The 23725-nt window shown below is 39.8% G+C and overlaps 1 protein-coding gene across 1 annotated transcript; it reads right to left on the bottom strand.

Annotated features, from left to right (window-relative positions):
• Window positions 1-320: 320 nt before the first annotated feature.
• Window positions 321-17854, bottom strand: TSKS (testis specific serine kinase substrate). Its single transcript, XM_029283006.1, has 8 exons — window positions 17688-17854; window positions 15658-15892; window positions 8985-9080; window positions 5428-5511; window positions 3935-3984; window positions 3438-3596; window positions 2412-2552; window positions 321-474 (listed from the first exon to the last, which is right to left on the bottom strand). Exons 1-8 carry the CDS (start codon window positions 17852-17854, stop codon window positions 321-323), a joined length of 1086 nt encoding a protein of 361 aa, XP_029138839.1.
• Between the last annotated feature and the right edge of the window lie 5871 nt (window positions 17855-23725).

Genomic DNA, 23725 nt, shown 5'->3' with positions numbered 1-23725 from the left:
AAGCTTAGTGACAAAGCAATTGTGCTTTGCCCACTGAAGATCACAGGTTCATCTTCCAATCTCTCGAACTATTTTTAGTAGTGTTTAGACAAACTTCTGCAAGAGGTTTTGGTGAACTGAAGTCAGAATAGAATGGGAACAAGATGCAGGATACGGCAGCTTTGCAGATGGTAGATCCATAGCCAAGGTGAATCTGCCTCCAGACTTCCCAGTACAAGGCCATCTCAATCTGGCCTGCATCCACTTAGGGTCAGAAAAATGCTCCAGAAAGGTTGCACTCTGGAAACATTTTATTGGGGGCTGGAGGGTCTGGGGTTAGTCTACTCTGTGCCTCGCTGTGCCATCGTCTTCTGCAAACGCTGGCAGCTGGGGCATATGCCTTCTGATTGGGCCCGCTGCTTCAGCTCCTCCAAAACAGGTGCCATCGCATGCTCAAACATCTTTCGCAGCACCTCTGTATTCACAATGCTATAGCTGTAGGTGGGAAGCAGGAGGTGAAAAAAAAAGAAAAGGAATGTCATTTACACAGTCAGTAAATGTAGAAAATATGATTGGTTAAAGTCTTGAAAGACAGAGAAACAGCCCAGGTACAGCGTCAAGGAAACTCCCTCCATGCAATGTCAGAAGAATGCAATTTACTGCACTGAAAATAACATAAGATCTCTCTGGAAGTGAGCGTATTTAACATAAAGACAACAAAAAAGCACTGTCAAACTTAATATTGCTTTAGGACAATTTCCCCTTTTACCAGAACTGGCAAAGGGGGTGGGGGTGTCTCAAAATATCATTAGAAGAAGGAGAGGAGGTAAGCAATAGGTATGAAACATCTAAGCTGGGAAGAGAGTTTTAAAAAGCAGCCATTTTAAAAACCAGCTCTTCTTGATTCTTCTAAACATGCATGCCAATAACATGAGTTTTAGCAACTTGAACTTTTTTTTAAATAAATGAAAACAGATGTTCTCAGGAAACTAAAGCCAATGCCAGATACTGGATTTTGTAGAAAACTGCATTTTTCAGCAGCAAATTAACTGCTCATATGGGAAGTCAATGTACTTGTTTCTGTAATATTGAACCGTCTCTGGAAAACTGCAATTATCTGCTGGTCTATGAAATCTATAACTTCAAATTAGTATTTCTAGGTGACATACTGTTCATGGACTGCTTGAGCAAAATTTTTGGATAGTCCTTGATAAAAAAAAAACCTTAAGAGTTTGTAGCTGTTCTGATACATCATGGCCATCCAATAAGAAAGCATTTCTCAACCTTGGTGACTTTAAGCTGTGTGGATTTCAACTCATGCTAGGCTTGAGAATCAGGAATTGGCTCAGGATTCTGAAATCCACACAGCTTAAAGTTACCAAGATTTAGATTTTTCCCCAAAACACAGGATGGGAGATTTTGTGCCATTGGACTGTTCGTAGATTAGTTTTGGTTAGATGAAGTTACTTTAGGAATATATTTTATCCTATTTTAATGTTGGGGGTTTATTACATATTGTTTTCTATTGATGTATACTGCCCTGATTCATGTGTCAATTGGGAAGCTATTAAATTGGTTTAATCAGTCAACCATGCTAAGCCATAATATGTTATGTTTGGTTTTATCTTAGCTTTTGAGGTCCTTGAAATTACAAACCATAGGTTATGCCAAATCTCACATGCCAAAAACAATCCAGAATGTACTGTATATTTTTTGAGTCAAAAAAAAAAGCCAAATAACACGAGAATTGGAGTTTGAGTCCTAGAGGTAAAAGATATTTCTATTTTTAATAATTTCTTCTGTCAGCAACAATCTCTCTGACACTTCCCTTTTTGGATAAGAAAGTCGTTGGAAGACCTCCTGCAGTCTACCAGCAGGCTGGGAATTCAAGCAGCAATCCAGGCCCAACTATGATTTATGGTTTAATGTGCGAATGTAGCTAATATAGGGAGTCTTCACTTAATAACTGCATCACTCGCATTTGGAGCTCTTTGTTCTAACTTTTTCAAGGTTGTTTTTTTTTTGCTGATTTCTAATGTTTGTATCTGGTTACTAGCAAAAAACCTATTGAGTAAAATGGGTTCACTTAAGGACTATGGTTTCGCTTAATTAACACCGCATTTCCTTAAGGACCTCTGCAAAAAAAGATAAAATTGGGTGCAGTCACACAATAATCAATTTAACAACCACCATGACTTGTAACCATAATTCCAGATTAAGTTATGGTCATAAGTTGAAGACTATTTGTAATGCTTTGTTTAATAAATTGTGATTAAGCAAAACATTACTTAGAGGCTTTATGTCACTGATCTGTGTGAAATCAAACCTAACTTTGCCCTAATCTCCACATCCTTCCTTAGTCTAGCTTTCTGATTCTCGCTATCAGGTTGGCCAGTATTCTTCAATTCTGACCCAGAGGTTTAACTAGGTACCTGGAACATCTAGCACAATTAGAAGGAGGCCGGTCAGACGCTTCCATATTCTTCAGTGTTGCAAGATGTCGGGATATGTCTTCCAGGAGCCCATCCAGGTCTGTCCGAAGCTGAGTGAGAGACAATGAAGTCCGCTTTGCCCTACCAGAGAAGAAAGCAGCTGTAAGTAAAAGGGCAAACTTCCACAATTTCCAAATTCATAGCCCTGTAACAGCTCAGAGAGATGTAAATTTGCCTGCCACAATCCCTGGAGCAGGTCTTGAGATTGGAACAACCTCATTTTACAGCCCTTTCACATCAAAAGTTGGCAAAAGAATAGTGACTTCCTGGTTTGGGACATTTGTGTTTCAGGAGATACTGCAGACTCTCTGTCCTGTTACATTTTATTCTCCCTTACTCTCCATTACAATGAGATGTGGAAGGCTCAATATGGAATTTCATCTACAATTGTACAGCTTTATTAAAAAAATACATTATAGGACCCACCCTCTTTTATTCTGAATCTGAATTTTTGCACCACCTGGTACTTTTTAAGCAAAGAGAAGAATTGGGTAGAATTAGATCTAATTAATGTGGAAGAAAACCTACTGAAGAAAAAGAGACCATAGGCAGATTCATGAAGCTTGCTCTTGGAAGACTCATGAACGCTAGAAAACTTCACTTTTTAAAAGAAAAATTATAGTGATCAGGATTTCTTGATTCCAAGTCAACAAAGCTATAACAAGTAATATACTAATCTTCCCTACAGGATTAGAGCTACAAATAATTATAACTCTTAATACAAAGTGATGATCATGGAAGTTGTAGTCAACTTTTCTAAAACCAAATCTTTAGGAGGAAAAAGTTCTATAAGTAGCTAGGAACATTAGCAAAAATTATCTAATTGGATCTCTCATATTTTAGCTCTAGGATACAGTAAATAATGGGTTGTGCTTGACTCTGAAATCTGGTCTTTTCTTTGCTGGGAAAAAGAGGGCTCTTTGGAAGAGAGAAAGGAAAGCCTGTTTGCTCAGGAGAGGCACATACGTGGTAGAGACTTCATCCAGTTCCTCCCGCAGCATCTTGAGCTCCTGGCCTTGTTCCACCTGTGACCTTTCCCGCTGGGGAAGAACCCCCTCCAAGCGTACCCCCAGCTGGGCCAGCAGCCGCAATGCTTCCTTCTGGGCCAGCTCCAGCATGCATTTCCTAAAGTGAGAAGTGAGGAAAGAGACCAGGTTGATGAGTTGGTGCCTCTAGCAAAACCAAGGCTCTTCCACTCCCACTTCACAGTACCTGATCTCTCCCAGCAGAGGAAAGCAAGTCAAGGTGCAAGCCATGCTTGGCTTTTCATCCATGCCCTCCTCATCCCCAAGACTTTGCCCAGCTTCCAGCACACCTCATAGGCTGTTGATGACTGAACAGCATTACTCGCTTCATAGATGGCTGAATTTGAGAGTGTTGCTACCATTCTGCCTAGTAAGTTCAAAAGTTGTTGGGAGACCCCACTTGCCACCCCTGTTCCAGCCACTGCTATGAGTTCTTACCAACGAAAGTCTTCTACTTGAACTTGTTGCTGCAAGTTACGTAGTTTCTCCTAAACAGAGTGGGGGAAGTGACAGGGAAACGACATTAATTTGGCACCGAGTATAATTATTACAATGCTCATAGTTCCCAGTCAGTCTAGCTGGGTTAGCTAGAAACTTTAGTTGTTGTAATCCAAAAGGTTTGGAGGGGGGGAAAAAACAGTGCATCCACAGAAGAGAGTAGTTTGGTGTGGTTTTCTTTGGGAGTGATTCCATCCTTTTCAATTTAATAAGATGGTGAATAAAAGGGGCAAACAGCTGAATCAGTTGCAGCATTTAAAAAAGAATTATCCTATACCAGAAATCTAGCAAGAAGGACAATATTGAGTTTGCCATATTGTTCTATCATCATTGCACCTTTCATCTACAGCGAGTAGCAACTTGCCTAATTCTGACAGATACAGAGAGTCAAGCCTGTAGTACTCAGCCCATCGGGAAGTCTTATGATAATAAATAATGATATGATTTATTAAATTTCTACTCCAGCTTTTATTCAGAAGCTCAAAGTAGCAAATTTAGCACTAATCCTGATTTCTGGCAACAACATCCCTGGGAAATAGCCTGGGCTGAGAGAGGGAGGAACTGGCAAAATGAGCTTCTACAAGTGACAGTGGGGTGAGATTAGCGCGTCTTTCCCTTCAATGCCAATCCAAAGCTTAACCATTATGCAATAGTGGTGAGACAGAATTTAAAAACAAAATTCCAGAAAAGGTGATAACAAAACACTTTCATATTGTTCCAAAAACATTATGCCACAAGGAATCATGATTGAAGGTGCTTATTTTTGTCATACACAGCTCTTTCTCCAAGTTTTCCCCAAAACAATTATATTGTGCTGTAGGCCAGCCTGATATTGTCAGACTGGCCTACAACATAAGATAATTGTGTTTGGGAAACCTGGAGAAAGAACTGTGTGTGACAAAAAAAAGATGGCAATCTTATAATTGCCAGTGGAACTGAACTGGCAATTAACTTCCTTAATCCCTATGTGATAGTAGCTGTCTTTTGCTAAAAGGTCCATATTTTGCTTTTTGGGTTTTTTTAATATCTGAAAAGAATCCCTTGACGAAGATGGTAAGAGAAAGATTTAAAAGAGACAGATGGAGAGGCAAAAATGGACATCTTGTGATAAGTGACAGAGAGTTGGTCAGATGATCAACCCTGCCCAATACTCTGATTTTGAAAAGCTCCACAGAAAATTGCTTTTGTTTCTGTTTTTCTTCCAAAAGAGCTAGAAAACTGAATTGCAGCTTCTGTTTATGCTAGAGGAAACTAGTCTTGGTTCCTTAAGTGCAATCACAGATCACAAATTCTGTTTATAATCTTACTTTTTGACAACTGTTCTCCATCAATCTAATAGCTCTGTAGCAGCTGTTACCTTTCCACCTGCTGTGAATTACTTGTACTGTTGATGTCACCCTATATTTCTGCAAGTCTTAAATCTTCTCTCTCACCTCCAAGAGGGCTGAATTTTCTTCCAGCACACTGGTCTTAATTTCAGCATCCTCCACAGATTTTGTCACCTTTCGACAGCTTTCCTATAAGAAATTTTAGGGAATAGGAAAAAACTTAAAAGGCCAAGCAAGCAAACAAATGGAATGAACTAATATGGATTTGCAATAAGCATTGTGGTTCTTTTCTTTAGAAGTCTTTCCAAGAAGTGGAAGCTGGGAGGAAGCTGAAAAATATCTTCTTTTTTTAAAAAAAAAACTTGATAACTCTAAAGCTGATTTTAATTGGGTAGAATGAAGATGTCGTTTGCCATTGCCTAATTCCTAAGGCTGAGAGAGAGTGACTGGCTCATGTCACCCAGCTCGCTTTATGCATAGGTCAGGATTAGAATTCATTATCCTGGTTTCTGGCCTGATGCCTTAACAACTACACCAAGTGGTTTTCATCCTTGATCTACATGCCTCTTCTGTTACTTCTCTAGCAGATTCAAAACAATCAACAAGGTTCTTCTTTTCCCTCCTTTATAAGGTTCAGCCAAATAAAAACTGAGTCAAGATGGCCAAGTGCCCTTCCATACTTATAGAGGCTGTTTTGATAGAGAAACATCTCAGTTGCACGCTGCTGCATTGCCTTTGGCGTGGATCAGATGGAGCAAATGAAAAACTCTCAAAACAGCCTTCTTCAAAACTCTCAACAACTGACTGGTAAGAATTATCTGTCCCATCTTTGCTACCTGATGCTTGAAAAAGAAAAAATGATAAAAAGAAAGAAAAGGTGTGGCAGAAAATAGATGGGTCTTGTGGTCCTATCAGCTCCTTCCTTCATGCCAAGCTACTACACAGAAGGCATTATAACAACAACAACAATAATAATAATGTTGGAAGGGACCTTGGAGGTTATCTAATCCAACCCCTGCTCATGCAGGAAACCCTATATCATTTCAGACAAATGGCTGTCCAATCTCTTGTTAAAAACTTCCAGTGTTGGAGCATTTACAGCTTCTGGAGGCAGGTTGTTCCACTGATTAATTGTTCTAATGGTCATGAAATTTCTCCTTAGTTTTAGGTTGCTTCTCTCTTTGGTCAGTTTCCATCCGTTGCTTCTTGTCCTGTCTTCAGGCGCTTTGGAGAATAGCTTGACTCCCTCTTCTTTGTGGCAAACCCCTGAGATATTGGAACACTGCTATCATGTCACTGCTATCCTTCTCTTCATTACACTAGACATACCCAATCCAGCAACCGTTCCTTATATGTTTTAACCTCCAGTCCCCTCATCATCTTTGTTACTCTTCTCTGTACTCTTTCTAGAGTCTCAACATCTTTTTTACATTGTGGTGACCAAAACTGGATGCAGTATTCCAAGTGTGGTCTTACCAAGGCATTGTAAAGTGGTATTAACACTTCACGTGATCTTGATTCTATCCCTCTGTTAATGCAGCCTAGCACTGAGTTGGCTTTTTTGGCAGCTGCAGCACACTGCTGGACCATATTTAAATGATTGTCCACTAGGACTCCGAGATACCTTTCACAGTTACTATTATTGAGCAAGGAACCACCTATACTATACCTGTGCATTTGGTTTTTCTTGCCTAAGTGTACTTTTTTCACCATTGAATTTCATTTTATTAGATTGCACTCAATGTTTAAGTCTGTCCAGATCCTTCTGTATCTTAAGCCTGTCTTCTGGAGTGTTGGCTATTCCTGCCAGCTTGGTGTCGTCTGCAAATTTGATAAGTTCCCCATCTATCCCCTCGTCCAAATCGTTGATGAAGATGTTGAAGAGCACTGGGCCTAGAACAGAGTCCTGGGGCACCCCACTATACACTTCCCTCCATGTAGATGCGGTTCCATTGAGGACCACACGCTGAGTACGGCCGATCAGCCAGCTACGGATCCATCTGGTGGTGATGCTGTCTAACCCACATTTTTCTAGTAGTAGGTTGTGGTCTACTTATCAGTGAGCCATATTTGTTCTTCATCTTGACAAAATTTGCTACTGAATTAATTTGGCTCTCGAAGCCTCACTTTCCTTGGCCAAGCAAGAAAAGAGCCTTGCTTCTCCTAGGAGGTAATTCAATCTCTTTCCTTTCACGTAAAAATCAATATAGCTCTTGCTGACAATTGACAATATAACAGGAAAATTGATTTTCTAAACAGGAACCAGTATACTTTGCTTATGGAAAAAATATATTGAATTTCAAAAACGGGACAGCAAAATTACTTCATTCTAGAAAACGTTGAGAAAAGAGGCAAACTGATGCTAACAAAACAAGCAGAGGCTCATGTATTTTGTATGCAATAATACTGGATGTTTTCAAACAATTCTGTTATATCTCTGCCTAAACCTGGAATTAACTCCAGGGATCTGGGAGTCTTGGTATACAATCGCTTAAATATGAGCCAACTGTGTGCGGCAGCTGCCAAAAGAGCCAACGCAATCCTAGACTGCATTAACAGAGGGATAGAATCAAGATCACATGAAGAGTCAGTACCACTTTATATGGCCTTGGTAAGACTGCACTTGGAATACTGCATCCAGTTTTGATCACTACAATATAAAAAAGGTGTTGAGATTCTGGAAAAAGTACAGAGAAGAGCAACAAAGATGATTAGGGGGCTGGAGACTAAAACATATGAAGAACAGTTGTAGGAATTGGGCATCTCTAATCTAGTGGAAAAAAGGATTATGGGAGACATGATAGTAGTGTTCCAATATTTGAGGGATTGTCACAAAAAGGATTTTTCCAAAGCACCAGAAGGCAAGACAAGAAGCAATGGATGGAAACTAATCAAGGAGAACCTAGAACTAAGGAGAAAATTCATGACAGTAAGAACAATAAACTACTGGAACAGCTTGCCTTAAGCTTGCCTTGTGAGTGCTCCATCACTGGAGCATTTTAAGAAGAGACTGGACAGCCATTTGTCTGAAAATTGTATAGAGTCTCGTGCTTGAGCATGAGCTGGACTAGAAGACCTTCAAGGTTCCTTCCAACTCTGTTATTTTGTTATTCTGTACTTCTGCCTAATCTTAACTACTAGTGCTATAAGGAAATTCAAAATGTTAATTTTATGGATAATATGCATAGTCTACTTTTAAACGTTTTACCTCATTCCAATCCTACCTTTCCCCACCAACACTCTTTGTTCTGCTTTTTTTTTGTATGATTTTCTCTGGTTAAGGGTTATGTCAATTTAAGTGGTTCTATTGTCTAATTATGAATTTATTTTCTTAAAGATCAACATATTTATCCTTGCTTTTTAATTTTTAACTATTTTTTTTGTCAACAGTATTGTTTTAAAAAATTAAACAATAGCAATAAAGCCAATCAAAATGAAGGCAAAGTCAGATCCGATTTTACAACAAGATGGGATAGAATTCAGCCTCTCCTCTCTCAAACTGGCCCAGTGAAGCACTCTTGCATTGGCAGCCTTCAAAAAAAGACAAATTCATTCTACATTCCTGGCAATAAAAGCAGAAACAGACATGGTCAATGTGGAAATCTAACTCTTCAGCTATGTAGTCTGTACAAAAACAAAAAAACAAAAACAAAAACCCAGACCTGCAGATTCTGAAGATGGTGGTTGACCTTAGATGTCCTCTCCTTGAGACTGGTAATGGAGTCCTTGGCTCGCAAAAGGCCACTGTTGCTGACTTCCTGCTGGAAGAGAGTATAAGAAGGGACCAGATCAAGAAAACATAATCCACTCACTCCTGACTTCTTCACACTTCCCAATCATTTATTTCAGGCTCAATGTCAGCTGAAAGGTCTTCTTAGGGACCTAAGAAATTCATTACTGAAAGTGACAGAAGAAATTAGTGACATCTTTGAGTGGGTCAGGAGGCCATAAAGTAGACACTTGCTTGTTACAATGTATCTTTTGCAGTTGAGGGTCATGAAAAGTGAACAAAGAAATATTTGGAACAATATAAAAGGCCATATCTAAGCATAGAAAGCAAATGAGGAATGAAGAATGATACAAATAGATCACTTTAGGAAGAGGATCTCAAGAGAGTGAAATCTTCTAGAAAAGCTAATCTCGTGGGCTATGTTTGAAGAGATTTATGTTGGCAAATTCTTTCCTAGTCCACTGCCTAAACAATCAAGTGATATGAAGATTTTTTTTAAGGAATATTTTTCTTGAAACAAGTAATGGCAAAAATACTCCTTGCTATAAAAAAACCTTGATTCTCTTTAATTTTTCCCTCCTGCAATATCATTAGATACAGAAAAGAATGAATTAGAAATAAATTCAGAATTTTATTTTTAAATTATGTGTTTTAGATTTTCTTTACTCCAAAATGATTCTACCACGGGAAATACATTGTTTAATTCTGACTGCCACCCCATTTTTTGAACCACATTTAAAATTTATTTTACAGCTTCAGAGAAGTTTTGTTTTACCACAAGAAAGCACATTTTTTTGGATTACAAATTCATAAAAGAAGATTTAAATATTTAACTTTTAAAAAATACTTTGCAAAAAAGCTTGACAAGAGATGAAAAGTTTGACAAGGGATGAACTAAGAAAGTCTAACACAGATAATGAAGAGAATTTTTAAAAGATTAATTTTTCTACAAAAGTGCATCATAAAATTGTAATTGGTGCAAGCAACTGTCTCAGACCTGTGGGGAAATGCTTTCTTTTAAAAGACTTAATTGGTGGAATTTGCAAAGTAGATTGACTGCCTATTTTTAACCATGGAGAATAGAAGTGGTTCATTCAGTAATCATAATACCAAATTACAACACTAAAAACTAAACATAAATAGTTATTCTGATATCTTAGAAATTTTGCCAAGGAGAATATAAAATAAAATCAAGAGAAAAGCTGGCGATAAAAGGATATATATGTTAATGGTTTTCTTATGTACAATTGTTACAAAAATTTAAAGCAGATAAAGATCTTTTGGTTTTGAACATAATAAGACTGAATTTGAAAAGAACTTTGTACAAATGCTGAATATGCTATTGCTAAAATGTATATCAACAACCTAAGATATGCAGATGATACCACTCTAATGGCAGAAAATGAAGAGGAACTAAAGAGCCTCTTGATGCGGGTGAAGAAGGAGAGTGCAAACATTGGCTTGAAACTCAACATTAAGAAAACCAAGATCATGGCATCTGGCCCTCTCAATTCCTGGCAAATAGATGGGGAAGAAATGGAAGAAATCTTCCTGGGCTCCAAGATCACCGCAGATGGGACTGCAGCCAAGAAATTAAAAGACACTTGCTCCTGGGGAGGAAAGCTATGGCAAATCTAAGACAGCATACTAAAAAGCAGAGACATCGCCCTGCCAACAAAAGTACATATAATCAAGGCCATGGTTTTCCCAGTTGCAATGTATGGCTGTGAAAGTTGGACCATAAGAAAGGCTTGAGCGCCAAAAAATTGAGGCCTTTGAACTATGGTGCTGGAGAAGACTCCTGCGAGTCCCCTGGACTGCAAGGCGATCAAACCGGTCAGTCCTAAAGAAGATCAACCCTGACTGCTCTTTAGAAGGCCAGATCCTGAAGTTGAAACTCAAATACTTTGGCCACCTAATGAGAAGAAAGGACTCACTGGAGAAGAGCCTAATGCTGGGAAAGATTGAGGGCAATAGAAGAAGGGGACGACAGAGAATGAGGTGGCTGGATAGAGTCACTGAAGCAGTAGGCATGAGCTTAAATGGACTCCAGTAGATGGCAGAGGACAGGAAGGCCTGGAGGAATGTTGTCCATGGGGTCGCAATGGGTCGGACACAACTTCGCAACTAACAACAACAACATATACTATTGAGATTTGAAACATAAGACAACAGGAAAGAAGATATGATAAAATGGACTCAAAACTTTGGTTATAATACACAAATGGAATGGTGAGAAAAATGATTGAAAGGGCTGAAATTTGCCTTGTGTTATAGTCCTACATAGAATCATTTTATAAAATAATGGATCATGGTACATGTCACCAAAAATACTATCAAGAATGTACAAAGATATTTCAAATTTATCTTGTAAATCAACATAAATTTGTAACCCAATAAGGGATATTTTATCATTGATGATGAAAATGATGGAACCTGCAGAGATAACCAAACTTAACTAGAGATAAGACATTGTCTAATTTTAATGCTGGCTAGAGTCCCCTTATTGACATTTTGTGAGAAATAGAAAAAAAAATGAAATAGTCTATGGATTTGATTAGGAAAAAATAGATTAGAGAAAAAATGTAGTAAGCAATGATATAATCGTGGAGTAAGAGATTAATCTACATTTATACTTCTTTATAATTCTTTCCTCTATTTTTTATTTCTGCATTTTTAGCTACATTCATTTTTTATTTCTCTTATTGTTCCTGTCTTCATTCCTAATATTAACTGTTGTTAGTTTTTATCTTTCTTTTTAAAAAATGTAGTAAAGTTATGTTCAAAAATAAAAAATGAAATACATTGTTTAATCACTACTAAATACACTCATTAAAATATATTTTATGCATTGATATTAAGTGCAAAGGACAATAACACTGATGTGGAAGTCTGAATCATTCTCTGATTTAGAAATGCTGTTCTTCCATTCTAGTCTTTTTACTGGTAATTAACCAGGCAAGAAAAAAAGCTCGTTCAAGAAAAATAGAAAAAGGAGGTAAGGTTAAATGGGAGGAGTGGAGATTCAATTCCCTCTCTCCATGAGCATCTCTTCCTTTAAATATATAGCAAAAATACCAAAGACACCCTTTGGAGAGGAGAATATAATACCTCTGAAACAGCAGATATAGACAACATTAGAAGGTTACGAATATACAGTATTACAGACCAATCTCACTATTAAACAACGACTATAAACTTTTTGCTGCAGTTCTGGCAGGAAGATTAAAGAAGGTTGTAAGGCATATATTCATGAAGATCAATCTGGCTTTCTGCCAAAAAGACAGTTAAAGGACAATGTGAGGACTGTTTTGACATTATTGAATATTTACAATATCATAATGAGAAACAGGCAGCTTCAATATTTTTAGATGCAGAGAGGGCCTTTAAAAATTTAAATTTGGCTTTTATGTTTGAAGTTTTGGAAGATATGGACTTTGGGGAGAATTTTATTCAAGGGGTTAAACAGTTTATATGTCACAGTAAGCAAAAATTGTTATTAACGGTGATCTAACCAATTCATGTGAAATTTTGGTGTTGGAAGTTTTGAATAAAGATTAGGCAAGATGAGAAAATAGCAGGTATAAGTATCAAGAAGGCAGTTTATAAATTGAAGGCATTTGCTGATGATTTGGTTATATTCTTGCTAGACCCCACCCCCCAATAATATAGAATATTTGATAAGGTAATTAAATAAGTTTGGGGTTTTAGTGGGGTTTAAAATAAACAGAAAACAACAATGCTTATTAAGAATATCATCTTACAGAGCTGTGATATATTGACTAAAGTCTGGTTTTAGGGTTGAGAAAAAGGTGAAATATTTGGAGATCATAAACGCAAATGCAAAATAAATGGAATGATATCAAAAAGAACTTATTAAGATGGAATAAACTGCATTTATCACTATTGGATAGAATTTCTATAATTAAGATTTCTGTAATTATGATGCTTTTTTTGTTTCAGACTTTACCAATGCTTGCAACTGATACTTCCATTTAAACAATGGCAGATGGATATTTCTAAATTTATATGGCAAGAGAAAAAAGTAAGAATCAGATATAAACTACTGCAAGATGCTAAGGAAAGAGAGGGGTTAGGTTTACCAGATTTGGAATTTTATTTCGATGCTTGTTGTTTGGTCTGGCTAAATGAGTGGGTGAATCTCCAGAATATGAGACTACTCAATCTAGTAGGTCGTGAATTAAGATTTGGAGGGCACGATTATTTATGGTATGACAATGTTAAAGTAAATATTGATTTTAATAACACTTTGTTAGACATACCATTCTAAGAGTTTGGAGAAAATATAAAACAAGGTATTCTATGAAGCTGCCTCTTTGGGTGTCCCCCCCAGCAAGCTTTTTTCAGAAAAGAAATAGTGGCAAAGCCCGACTGGTGGGCTTATGGTTAAATAATATCTTTTAATTTTGGTGATCCTATCCTCAAGTCTAAGGAGGAGTTAGAATCAGAAGGACATGTCTGCCATTGGTTTACATATTTACATTTGAAAGAAAGATTTAAATTAGACAAAAAGTGTAGTGATGAACATATTATTGCTAAGATCTATAATTGTTTTTGAATTTGGAAAATGAATATGTGAAACATTGAATGATTCAGTGGACAAGGAACTTTGGATATAATGTAATGCTTGAACAATGGAAGAATATGTAGATGAAAGGTTTAACATGTACACTAAATTATAATTTAAAAGAAATTTTTTATAAGACGGTGTATCATTGGTATTTAAGATACCAAATAAGTTGTCAAGACTGTATAAAGGTATTTCAAATGAATGTTAGAAATGCAAATATAAAGAAGGGACTTTTTATCATTTATGATGGACATCTGATAAAGCAAAAAAAATATTACAGTAGGATTCATATCCTAATTCAGAAGAACCTTAAAGTGAATACAAAGGTAAAACCAGAACTTTTCTTTTGGGTTTAATGAAAAAAGACTTGGGAAAAAATTGGAACTTTGATGTTATATAATATGTTAAGATATATAATATATATATATAATATATAATATATAATATATAATATAATATGCACAAAAATGGAAGGACATTTCGATTCCCACAATGGACGAACGGCTGTAAAAGTTAATGGAGTTAGAGTTGGCTAAATTGACTGCTTTGACTTAAAAAAAAACACAACTACTTTTCTTTCTACTTGGAAACTGCTTGTGGACTTTGTGCTTGATGTGGAAAAAAAACTAAACTTTGATTTTGAGTTTTACCGATTAGGTAGATTTGTTGTTATAGAAACGGCTAGTTTATAAAGTAAAAAGTTGAGGTTTGATGTTATTATCTTATTTAACAGCATCAAAGGGAATCGGAAGTCAATGCCTTTTCTTTCTTTTCCCCTTGTTTTCCCTTTTCCCTTTTCCCCATTATTTGCTTTTGTATTTTTATATTTTATATTACAAATTAATTTAAAAAATTAGAAGTTCCAACAGGATTCATCCTTTCCAATCACCAAGGAAATGTGGGAGACTTGGAAGCAGCATCTTCAAAGTGGAATGTGGACTGAAAAGATAAACAGACCTCAAACGCATCAAGTGTACAAACTTTTTTTTTGGAAAACTTGCAGAAGGAGAATCTGTAAGTCTAATATAGCACTAAAGAGTCAAGCATCTTATGGCATCTTAAAAATATATAACTGTATCATGGCATCAGGTAACTAGTGAGCTAATCAATGTATTGTTTAAAATGCCATAGGACAGTGATGGCAAACCTTTTAGAGACCGAGTGCCCAAACTGCAACCCAAAACTCACTTATTTATCGCTGGGTGCCAGGTGGGCGTGGCCCACTGGGTGGGCGTTGCTGTGGTGGTCATGGAAGACTGGGTGGGTGTGGCCAAGGTGGGCGTGATCACCTTGATGTTGCTCGTGGGGAGGGATGCCTGTGGGGGACAGGCAGGGCTGGGGAAGATCCAGGGGGTCTCTGGCAGTTGGGGCGGTGGGCAGGAGGCTCATCCTGCGGGGTGAGGCGAGGCAAGATGAGGTAGAGCGGGGATGCCATTGCCGCAGGGCAAGGCGAGGCAGGGGCCGGGGCGGCTGCCTGACACCATTGGCCCCCGCATACAGAGGCCAGCGAGCCCATGGGGGCCGACAGTGTCCGTTAGCAGCCACAGCCTGCTGGCCCCTCGACCGGCACACTCTGGGGCTCCGCAGCCCACCGCCAGCAGTTCAGAGAAGCCGCCTTTGAGCTGGACGGCTGGCCAACAGCTGAGGAGGCGATGTAGTGGGTCGTGCCCGGGAAAAGGAGAGCATGCGAGGTCAGGACGGATGGGACGGGGGGGGAGGGAAACCAGCCGTGCTGGGATGCATCCGGCCACATGGGACCTCGGCGAGTTAGCAGGCAGCTGGTTGAAGAGGGACAGTTGCCATCTCTGGGGCATGGTGCGCGTGCCCACAGAGAGGGCTCTGAGTGCTGCCTCTGGCACGCGTGCCATAGGTTCGCCACCACTGCCATAGGACACTTTTTTATGGGAGTGGCATGTTTTCTTCTTGTCTGTTATTAGAACAATACTAACTCAGGGCAAATTAATTATCTAGGAAAGCAGCAACAGGTATGCGAGATTGTGATTCATTTCCTCACTTGCTGGCTGGAACTTTCATCTTCATCTTCTGACCATGCTGGCTTGATGGGAAATAGAGGATCCCGTCTTTCGCCTCCTGCTCCCCCTGGTAGGCCTCCATCATCTGTGGATTCATTCTCCGTGGTGGAATCATCACGTTCCCCATCAGTTAGATTCAGGAGAGAAACATTAGTGCAAGCAGAAGAACGCTTCAAATTCAGATTGGGACTTTCACTGGTAAAATGGGGCTCAACTCTGGTTTGGGAAAAAGGGCATTCATTATCCTTAGATCCAGTTGTTGACTACTTTCTTACCTACATATATACTGCAGAGAGATTGCATATAGCAATCTATAGCATATAGCAATCTATAGCAAAGAGTCTTTTGATGCCTCATGAAGCTCGATACCTAAGCTTTTGAAAACTAAGAGCAACCCTTGGCTGGTATCAGTTTTATTAACTTCTACTAAGCTTTCTAAACTCCTTTTATGAGAAAACAAATATCAATATATGAAGATATGAAAACAATATGAAATCCTAGCTCACCTCTCCCAAATATGATGTTTGTATGTATGTGTTGGTCTTCAACACCCTCAATTTAAGGGATTCCTATATTGAAATCCTGGAATATTCTTCTGGAAATTTTGAGAACTGAAATCCAACACATTGATGGGGTATCTAGTCTTATTTGTTCCATCACTTACAGCCTGCCAAGTCAACACTCTTTGGGTGACTCACATGAGGTCATATTTATTTATCCAATAAGTTCAAACAAAATGGGAGAGGGGCAGACTGTTCCAAAAAGATAGGGTAACTATCAAAAAGGCTCTCATCCCCATCATTTCTTGAAATCCAAAGAAACTTCCCAAATAGGATGCACTGTACCTATTTGAAGAAGATGGTTCATAAAGCAAATAAAGGCTTCATAGATCAAAATCAGCATTTTATACAAGAAAATTCATTGTTAACCAAGGAAGAACCACAGCCCAATGGTATCGTATTGAAACAGATTGTGCTCCCAGCCAATGAGCACCAAATGAGTACCAACTACAGTTTTAGGACATCTTCAAAGGCAGCCCAACTCAGAACATATTGGAACAATCAATGTTATAAGGATAAGAGGGACTATTGCCAAGGTTTCCCATTCCACAAGAAATGTAAAAGAAACACTAGACAACATTGTGCAAAGTCTTCTCTGGTAAAAGATTCCACCTGCTAATCAAATAGCAGGATCTCCATTTTCACACTAGCTCCATCAAGGAATGTGATCCTCTCTAAAGCCAATACAGGACCACAAAAGAAGCCCAGTTGTTTCTGAACAAGCGGTAACATCCTCTTGCTTTGATTCAATTTTACCTTGTTTCATTCCATTCCATTCAATCCCTCACCTTTCACATACTGGAAGAAAATGCATCTCCTGCTCAGTTCAAAGCTAGATGTCAGGAAGATATTATTGAACTCCAATCCAAGAAATGACCTTTCCCAGTGGTTTCATTTAAATATTAAATAGGATAGGGGAGAGAATGAAGTCCTGGGGCACTGCACATAAAAGTGTCCAAAGGTTTCATTTCTTCTTTTGACATTACCAGCTAGAATCACTCACTTATGAATCAGTGAACACTGCAGATTAGTGCTACCAATCCATCCACTCACACAGAGACCTATCTCACATACAAAAGATATCTAAATGGTTTCTCACAATGCCTGGCCAGAATTGTCAGCAATAACCGCTGTTATAGTACCTGCTTAGATCAGACGAAGATTCATTATCCACTTAGCCCAGTGTTGGACTACAAGCATTCATTATTTTTGGCCAGCTTTATGCACACTACAAGTTCTGTGAGTTGTAGTCCAACAGAGCTGGGATCTGATGAACTGAAGGAGAAAAGGGTGTTTTGCACAATCTCTTCCCAGAGGCCTTTCCAGATGCCTGGAACTGAATCTAAAACCATCTATAAGCAAAGCAGAAATGCCACCCTGCATCCCTTTTCCTGCTATAAGTAGTGCACTGAATTTCACTTCTACCCTTTCCCCCCTCCCTGGTCACTCACCCATGGAAAGAGACAGCTTTCTTTTTTTTTGGAAAGCCCTTAATGCTAGTAGTCTTTCCAAGCTGATCCTTGTTGCTCTGGGCTCGACTCTCAATGCCTGTCGGTGTGTCTCCAGCCTCATTTATTTCCTTGGACTGCCAGATAGTCTTCACCACAATGTTGGCCATTATAGGTTGGGGTTCGATATCTGGTATGAACACAGATTTTCTTGCCTGTACCACACCAGGAAATATCTACTATCTATAAGCCAACTGGCTCTCCAGGCAGGGTAAGGATCTTCCAGCTGCTCTCATGACCTCACAATGGTTGCCACGGGGCCGCCAATCATATAACCCACTCTTCCATCCACAATTTGCACCATCAACATTCTATGGCTTCAATGGAAAGAAAACTAATCCAAAGATGTAATGCTGACACTGAAGGAATTGCATTGATTGAGTTGAACAAATACTGTACAATTAACTGCTCTTTTATACCTCGTCCAGGAAGGCAATGTCTAGATTCAACCGCTATACTAGGCTATAGTTTGTAATTTTTCTATGAATCACAGTTAAGTAATCAGCCAGACTTACATACCACACAAAGTGAGGTTCACACTGCACAATGAAACTAAACCAAATATACATTATGGGTTAGCTATATGTAGACTCAAATATTATATAAAATTTCAAATCAATGTATTTAAATGAAATTGTCTTTTTTATGCTTTACAAATAATCTGTCTATATGACTTTTGTGCTGTTTGCTGCTCCCTATCTCTTCCACAAGCTTCAAGGATATACCATCTATACAAATCTACAAAGATAAAGTATTCACTTGCTGTATTTTCCATGCCTATTTTATTTCCCAATCTTCTGACCATAAACTCATAGGTAATCTCAAAGGGAGAAATAAACTTTAAGATCATACATGATCACATTACTTACAGCTGGAATACAATAAAAATTATAATCTCCTCCTTATCCTTATCCTCCCCCCCCCCTTTTTTTTTTTTTTTTTGCATCCAGCTAGTGTCAGCATTTGTCAGTAAAGAATCATGAACTTAAGAGTCACAGCAGAGATTCTAGGTTGGGCTAAAAATGAAATCACACTATTGGATGCTATCAAAAGGTATTAGCCAAAACATTCTCTGAAATACCTAGCTATTTATTATGAGCTGTGGTGGCACAGTGATTAGAATGCAGTACTGCATGCTACTTCTGCTGACTGCCAGCTGCTGCCAGTTCAATTCTCACTGGCTGAAGGTTGACTCAGCCTTCCATTTTTCTGAGTTTGGTAAAAGAGGACCCAGATTGTTTGGGGCAATATGCTGACTCTGTAAACCGCTTAGAGAGGGCTGTGAAGCACTGTGAAGCGGTATATAAGTCTACATGCTATTGCTATTGTTAAGCAAAACACATAACTCACAAACTATCCAAAACATTTAGATGATTGCTTTGGCAATGGGCTGGTTCAAATGCAATGCTAAACCAAAGGCTAGTATTGTCTATAGTAAATCAAAGGAAACATTCATAATTTTTCTTTCTTTTTGATCAACATGAGGTGTCAACCACAACAGTTGATATGCTATGCTATGCTTAACTATTGTTTACTGAGTCAACCACAACTGAATTGATACACATTCCACAATATATTTGGACCTGATTTTATCAAGTTGTTCTTACTCAGCTCAACCTATTGACAGGATTGTTGTGTTGGATATAACATGAGAAAACAGCTCCATACATGTCAACTTGAATTCCCAAAGAAAAGTCAGGATATGAATGCAATAACTATATTAATTAGTTAGTTTCCAAAAAGACTAAACCATACACTAATATATTGGTTTTATCTGAGTAAATAAAAATCTGTCTATACCTTAACATAAATGCATACCAAGCCATTGTGTATTAAACAAAGCTTTAAACTTTCCCATTAGAATTATGCAAAATCAGACTGCTTCACTTTTGAAGCTGTATTCAAGCAAATTAGATCTATATAGGGAGATGAATATATTTAAATAAATGAGCAAAGTTGTAGGTAAAGAAATAAGCAAAGTGCTATCATAAGAGAAGAGATAAGAGTCAGTTTGGTCTAGTGGTTAAGTACCAGACTAGAAAACAGAAGGCCCTGAGAAAATCAGCTAGATCAGTGGCCCCCAACTTTTTGCACACCAGGGACCAGTTCTGTGGAGAGAGGTTTTGCTATGGACTGGAGGGGGTATGGTTTCATGTGCTGCCTGCATCCCATGGATGGGGCTTTGCTTGTTTACACGGCCTGGTTTCTGGAATGCCATGGCCCGGTGCTAGTCCATAGACCAGGGGTTGGAGACCCCTGAACCAGGTGACCTTGGGCCAGTCACTCTCTCAGTCCAACTCATTTCATAAGGTTGTTGTTGTGGGGAAAATAGGAGGAAGGAATATAAGATATGTCTGCCTTCAGTTGTCTATAAAAATAATAAAAAGGCGGGATCTAAACGAAATAAAAATAAAACAATAAAAACAATACTCATGCCTTCAGTTTCCATATTACTACTTACATGGAAAGGCAGGACTAATGATTTATTAAACATATTGCTGAAAAAACATCCTCCACAGGAAAAAAAATGAAATGAATGGGGGGAAAACACTCCCAAGTCAGATTTTTAGAATTCTAAAACGCTGGAGAATATATAGCATCATGCCCGATCCTATTAAAAAAAAAAGGAATACACATAATAGTTCTCATGAAACAAAAGTCAAATAGATCCTTTGAAGAACTGGAAACAGCATTGCCAAATGCCCAAATTTTTTGCAGACTAAAAACCTCAAAAAGACCCAATCCACAAACGTCAAAAATTTCCCTCAACTGACCTCCACCCTCCAACGCGCCAAGGGAAGGCATGCAAAAGGGTAACTCGAAATGGGTTTGTGCCCATCAGCAGCGTCGGAGTTTTCTTTGCCTGTCCATGACTTTTTTATTGCATGCACGGGAAGGCACCGTCTCAGGAGATGGGGGACTGAGCTGGGCCGGGTAAACAGCAGTGGCAGCAAACCTGCCCACAAAGATGGGGGAGGGGAGAAGAAAAAAAAAGGGGGGGGGGAATGGAAACTTTAGCATCTGGATGCCAGGAATTCAGGAAAGGTTGAGGAGTCCAAATATTAAGGGGAGGGATGTTGGAGATTGCAAGTGTGAACCCCCCTCTAGTTTTGCAAAAGAGTCCTTAGGAGAGGTGGTGGAAAGTGGGGAAAGAGAAAGAATAAGCTGGATTTGGAGAATGAGGTGATGCAGTGAGAGGGGAGAAGACCAGTTGACCGATTAGGTGTGCGGGCATCATCTATGCCCCTGAGATACATTTTGCAATTATTCATGCCAGTTTGCTATATCGTCCCATATCTAAAGGCCTTAAAAGCACCCTAAGTAGCCCCAAAGTAACCCGAAAAACTAAAGTTGATCGCCCAACCGGCAGCGTTGATTAGAAGAGAGAACCACACCCCCCCACACGCCCTTGCTCGTTGTGCCTTCTACTCTCAAAGCCAATTGGCTGGAATTTGATGACGGTCCCTGTCGCTCTTTCCCAGGAAAGGCAGCTCGGTTTCCAAGCCTCTTCTCCACGGCCTTTCTTTTGCCGCCGTTCCGCCGTCAGCCTTGCCAGCCAATGAGCCACGGAAGGGCTTGGAGGACGTGGATTTCTTGCCCAATAACAGCTTCCAAGAACGGTTCCCCGCCCAGCACCGAGCGGAGGTTCAGCTTGCTGATTTCGCAAGAAGCATCGCTCGGGTCGAGGAGGAAATGGGCGGGGCGGCCTTTGAATGACATTTCTTAAAATCTATCAGGATATTCAAACCGAGGGGGCACAGGGGGAGGCAGGCTTAGGCGGGCTTCTTGTGAACCTATCCCCAGTGGAAAATGCAGAGCTGTAGAGGGGACTTATTTGACATTAAGATTCACCAGATCCAATAGGGAGAAGAGCAGGCGGGATTTAAACCTATTGACCAGAAGAAGGCTGGCTGCTGCGGCCTTTGAACTATGGTGCTGGAGAAGACCCCTGCGAGTCCCCTGGACTGCAAGGCGATCAAACCGGTCAGTCCTAGAGGAGATCAACCCTGACTGCTCTTTAGAAGGCCAGAAGTTGAAACTCAAATACTCTGGCCACCTAATGAGAAGGAAGGACTCACTGGAGAAGAGCCTAATGCTGGGAAAGATTGAGGGCAACAGAAGAAGGGGATGACAGAGAAGGAGGTGGCTATAGGGAGTCACTGAAGCAGTAGGCGTGAGCTTAAATGGACTCCAGAAGATGGTAGAGGACAGGAAGGCCTGGAGGAATGTTGTCCATGGGGTCACGATGGGCGGGACACAACTTTGCAACTAACAACAACATTCCAGATTCTCTGCTACTTCTCTCCTGATCTTAAGTGGGGCAAGACCAGCAAGAGGATATATTTTCTCAGTTGGTATAGGGGTGAGACAACCTATAAGTAAGCCTAATGATGGCAATATCAATTTGCTTCATGTGTGCAGATGCATCCCATACTGGAACAGCATACTGTACTCCACTGCAGAGATGCTCAAGGCAAAAGCTGATGTACACAGTGTAGATCAGGGGTGTCACTCAATTTCATTGAGGGCCGCATCAGCATTGCGGTTGCCCTGGGGGGGGCAGGGGTGTGTGGCCAGGGTGGGTACGGCCTACTGGGTGGGTGTGGATGGAGTGGGTGTTGCCTACTGGGTGGGCATGGCCAGCTCTACATCGTTTGCGTCAAGGGGGCCTGTGGGGGCCTAGGCAGGAGTGGGACAGATCTGAGGGTCTCTGGCAGAAGGGAGTGGGACCGGGGCAAGTGCCAAGGCATGGTCCATTTCTTCATTCCTCATAAGTGGTGATACTTCCCCAGCATGCACCCAGGGGGCGAGGCCAATGCGGCAGGAGCTGGTTCCTCACTGTTTCTAGACGGACTTGTGGAGCTAAGACTGAATGTGTTTCAGCATAGATAGCCATCACAAAATTGTACATTGGCTCCCGGCCAGCCTGGGCAAGGGCCAAGGCAGCGGGGGCCATTCCCTCACTTTTTCCAGGATGGCTTCGCGGGCCACATGAAACCACTTCGCGGGCCCCATCCAGCCCCCGGGCCTTGGGTTTAACATGTCTGGTGTAGATGGTTGAGCTCTTCATATGTAGTTTATCAATTTCCTGATATTGTTCCTCAAGCTGACCTTGGCTTAGTGTTCAGGCAATGCTGTTTAAAAGAGAGTGTCCTATCTAGTGTTACACAGATACTTCGATGTTCAATAGTGCTATAGTTGGTTCCCTTGTCACATAATATCCAACTCTTCCCTTGCGTCTCAGTTTTGGAGGACATGGAGATGGAAAGCACACACGTGAGTCTTCTGTGGGAAGGGCTTTAAGTAGTTGGTATCATATCAGCCTAATGCTACCATAAGTTTCCCAGCTACATGATCAAAAATTGATTCTTGTGCAGCCACTGCTGTATTGTCCACATAGATGAATAGATGTGTGTTGTTGGGGACTGGTTATTTGTTTGTATATATGTTATACAGTGTTGGAGATAATATGCTTCCTTATGGCAGCTCATTCTTCTGCATCCTCCATCTACTGTTTTACCATTCAGTCACATAAAATCTCCGATTCTGAAGGGAGCTGCCAATGAGCCTTGTAAGCTTATTATCTCCAGTAATATTACCAGAAAGCCACTCCAGTTATTAGCTTTGTTTCGAAACCATCCTCAATATGCTGCATAAGGTTTATAATTTGGCCACAACATGACCTCCCTGGTCTAAACCCTGTTTGCTCCTTATGATCTTTGCGTCAATGAATTTTGAGTGCCTTGTAGAGGTGGCAGAGGAGTGATACAGGTTGGCAATTTTTCGGATCGTCTGAGTCTTTTCCAGGTTTCAGTAAGGCAGCAATTCTAGCCTGCCTCCACAATTTCAGGACCTTAAATATGGCTATACAGTTGTTCATCAATTGCAGGAGCCACTCCAGAGTATGGGGACCGAGCTGCTTTATATGTTCTGTTCTTATGTCATCAACACTTGCTGCTTTATTCATTTTCATAGTCTTT

Source organism: Protobothrops mucrosquamatus, unplaced genomic scaffold (genome assembly GCF_001527695.2).
Source record: "Protobothrops mucrosquamatus isolate PMUCROS unplaced genomic scaffold, P.Mucros_1.0 scaffold7, whole genome shotgun sequence".
Lineage (NCBI taxonomy): Eukaryota > Metazoa > Chordata > Lepidosauria > Squamata > Viperidae > Protobothrops > Protobothrops mucrosquamatus.
This window is presented reverse-complemented; position numbering and strand designations above follow the sequence as displayed.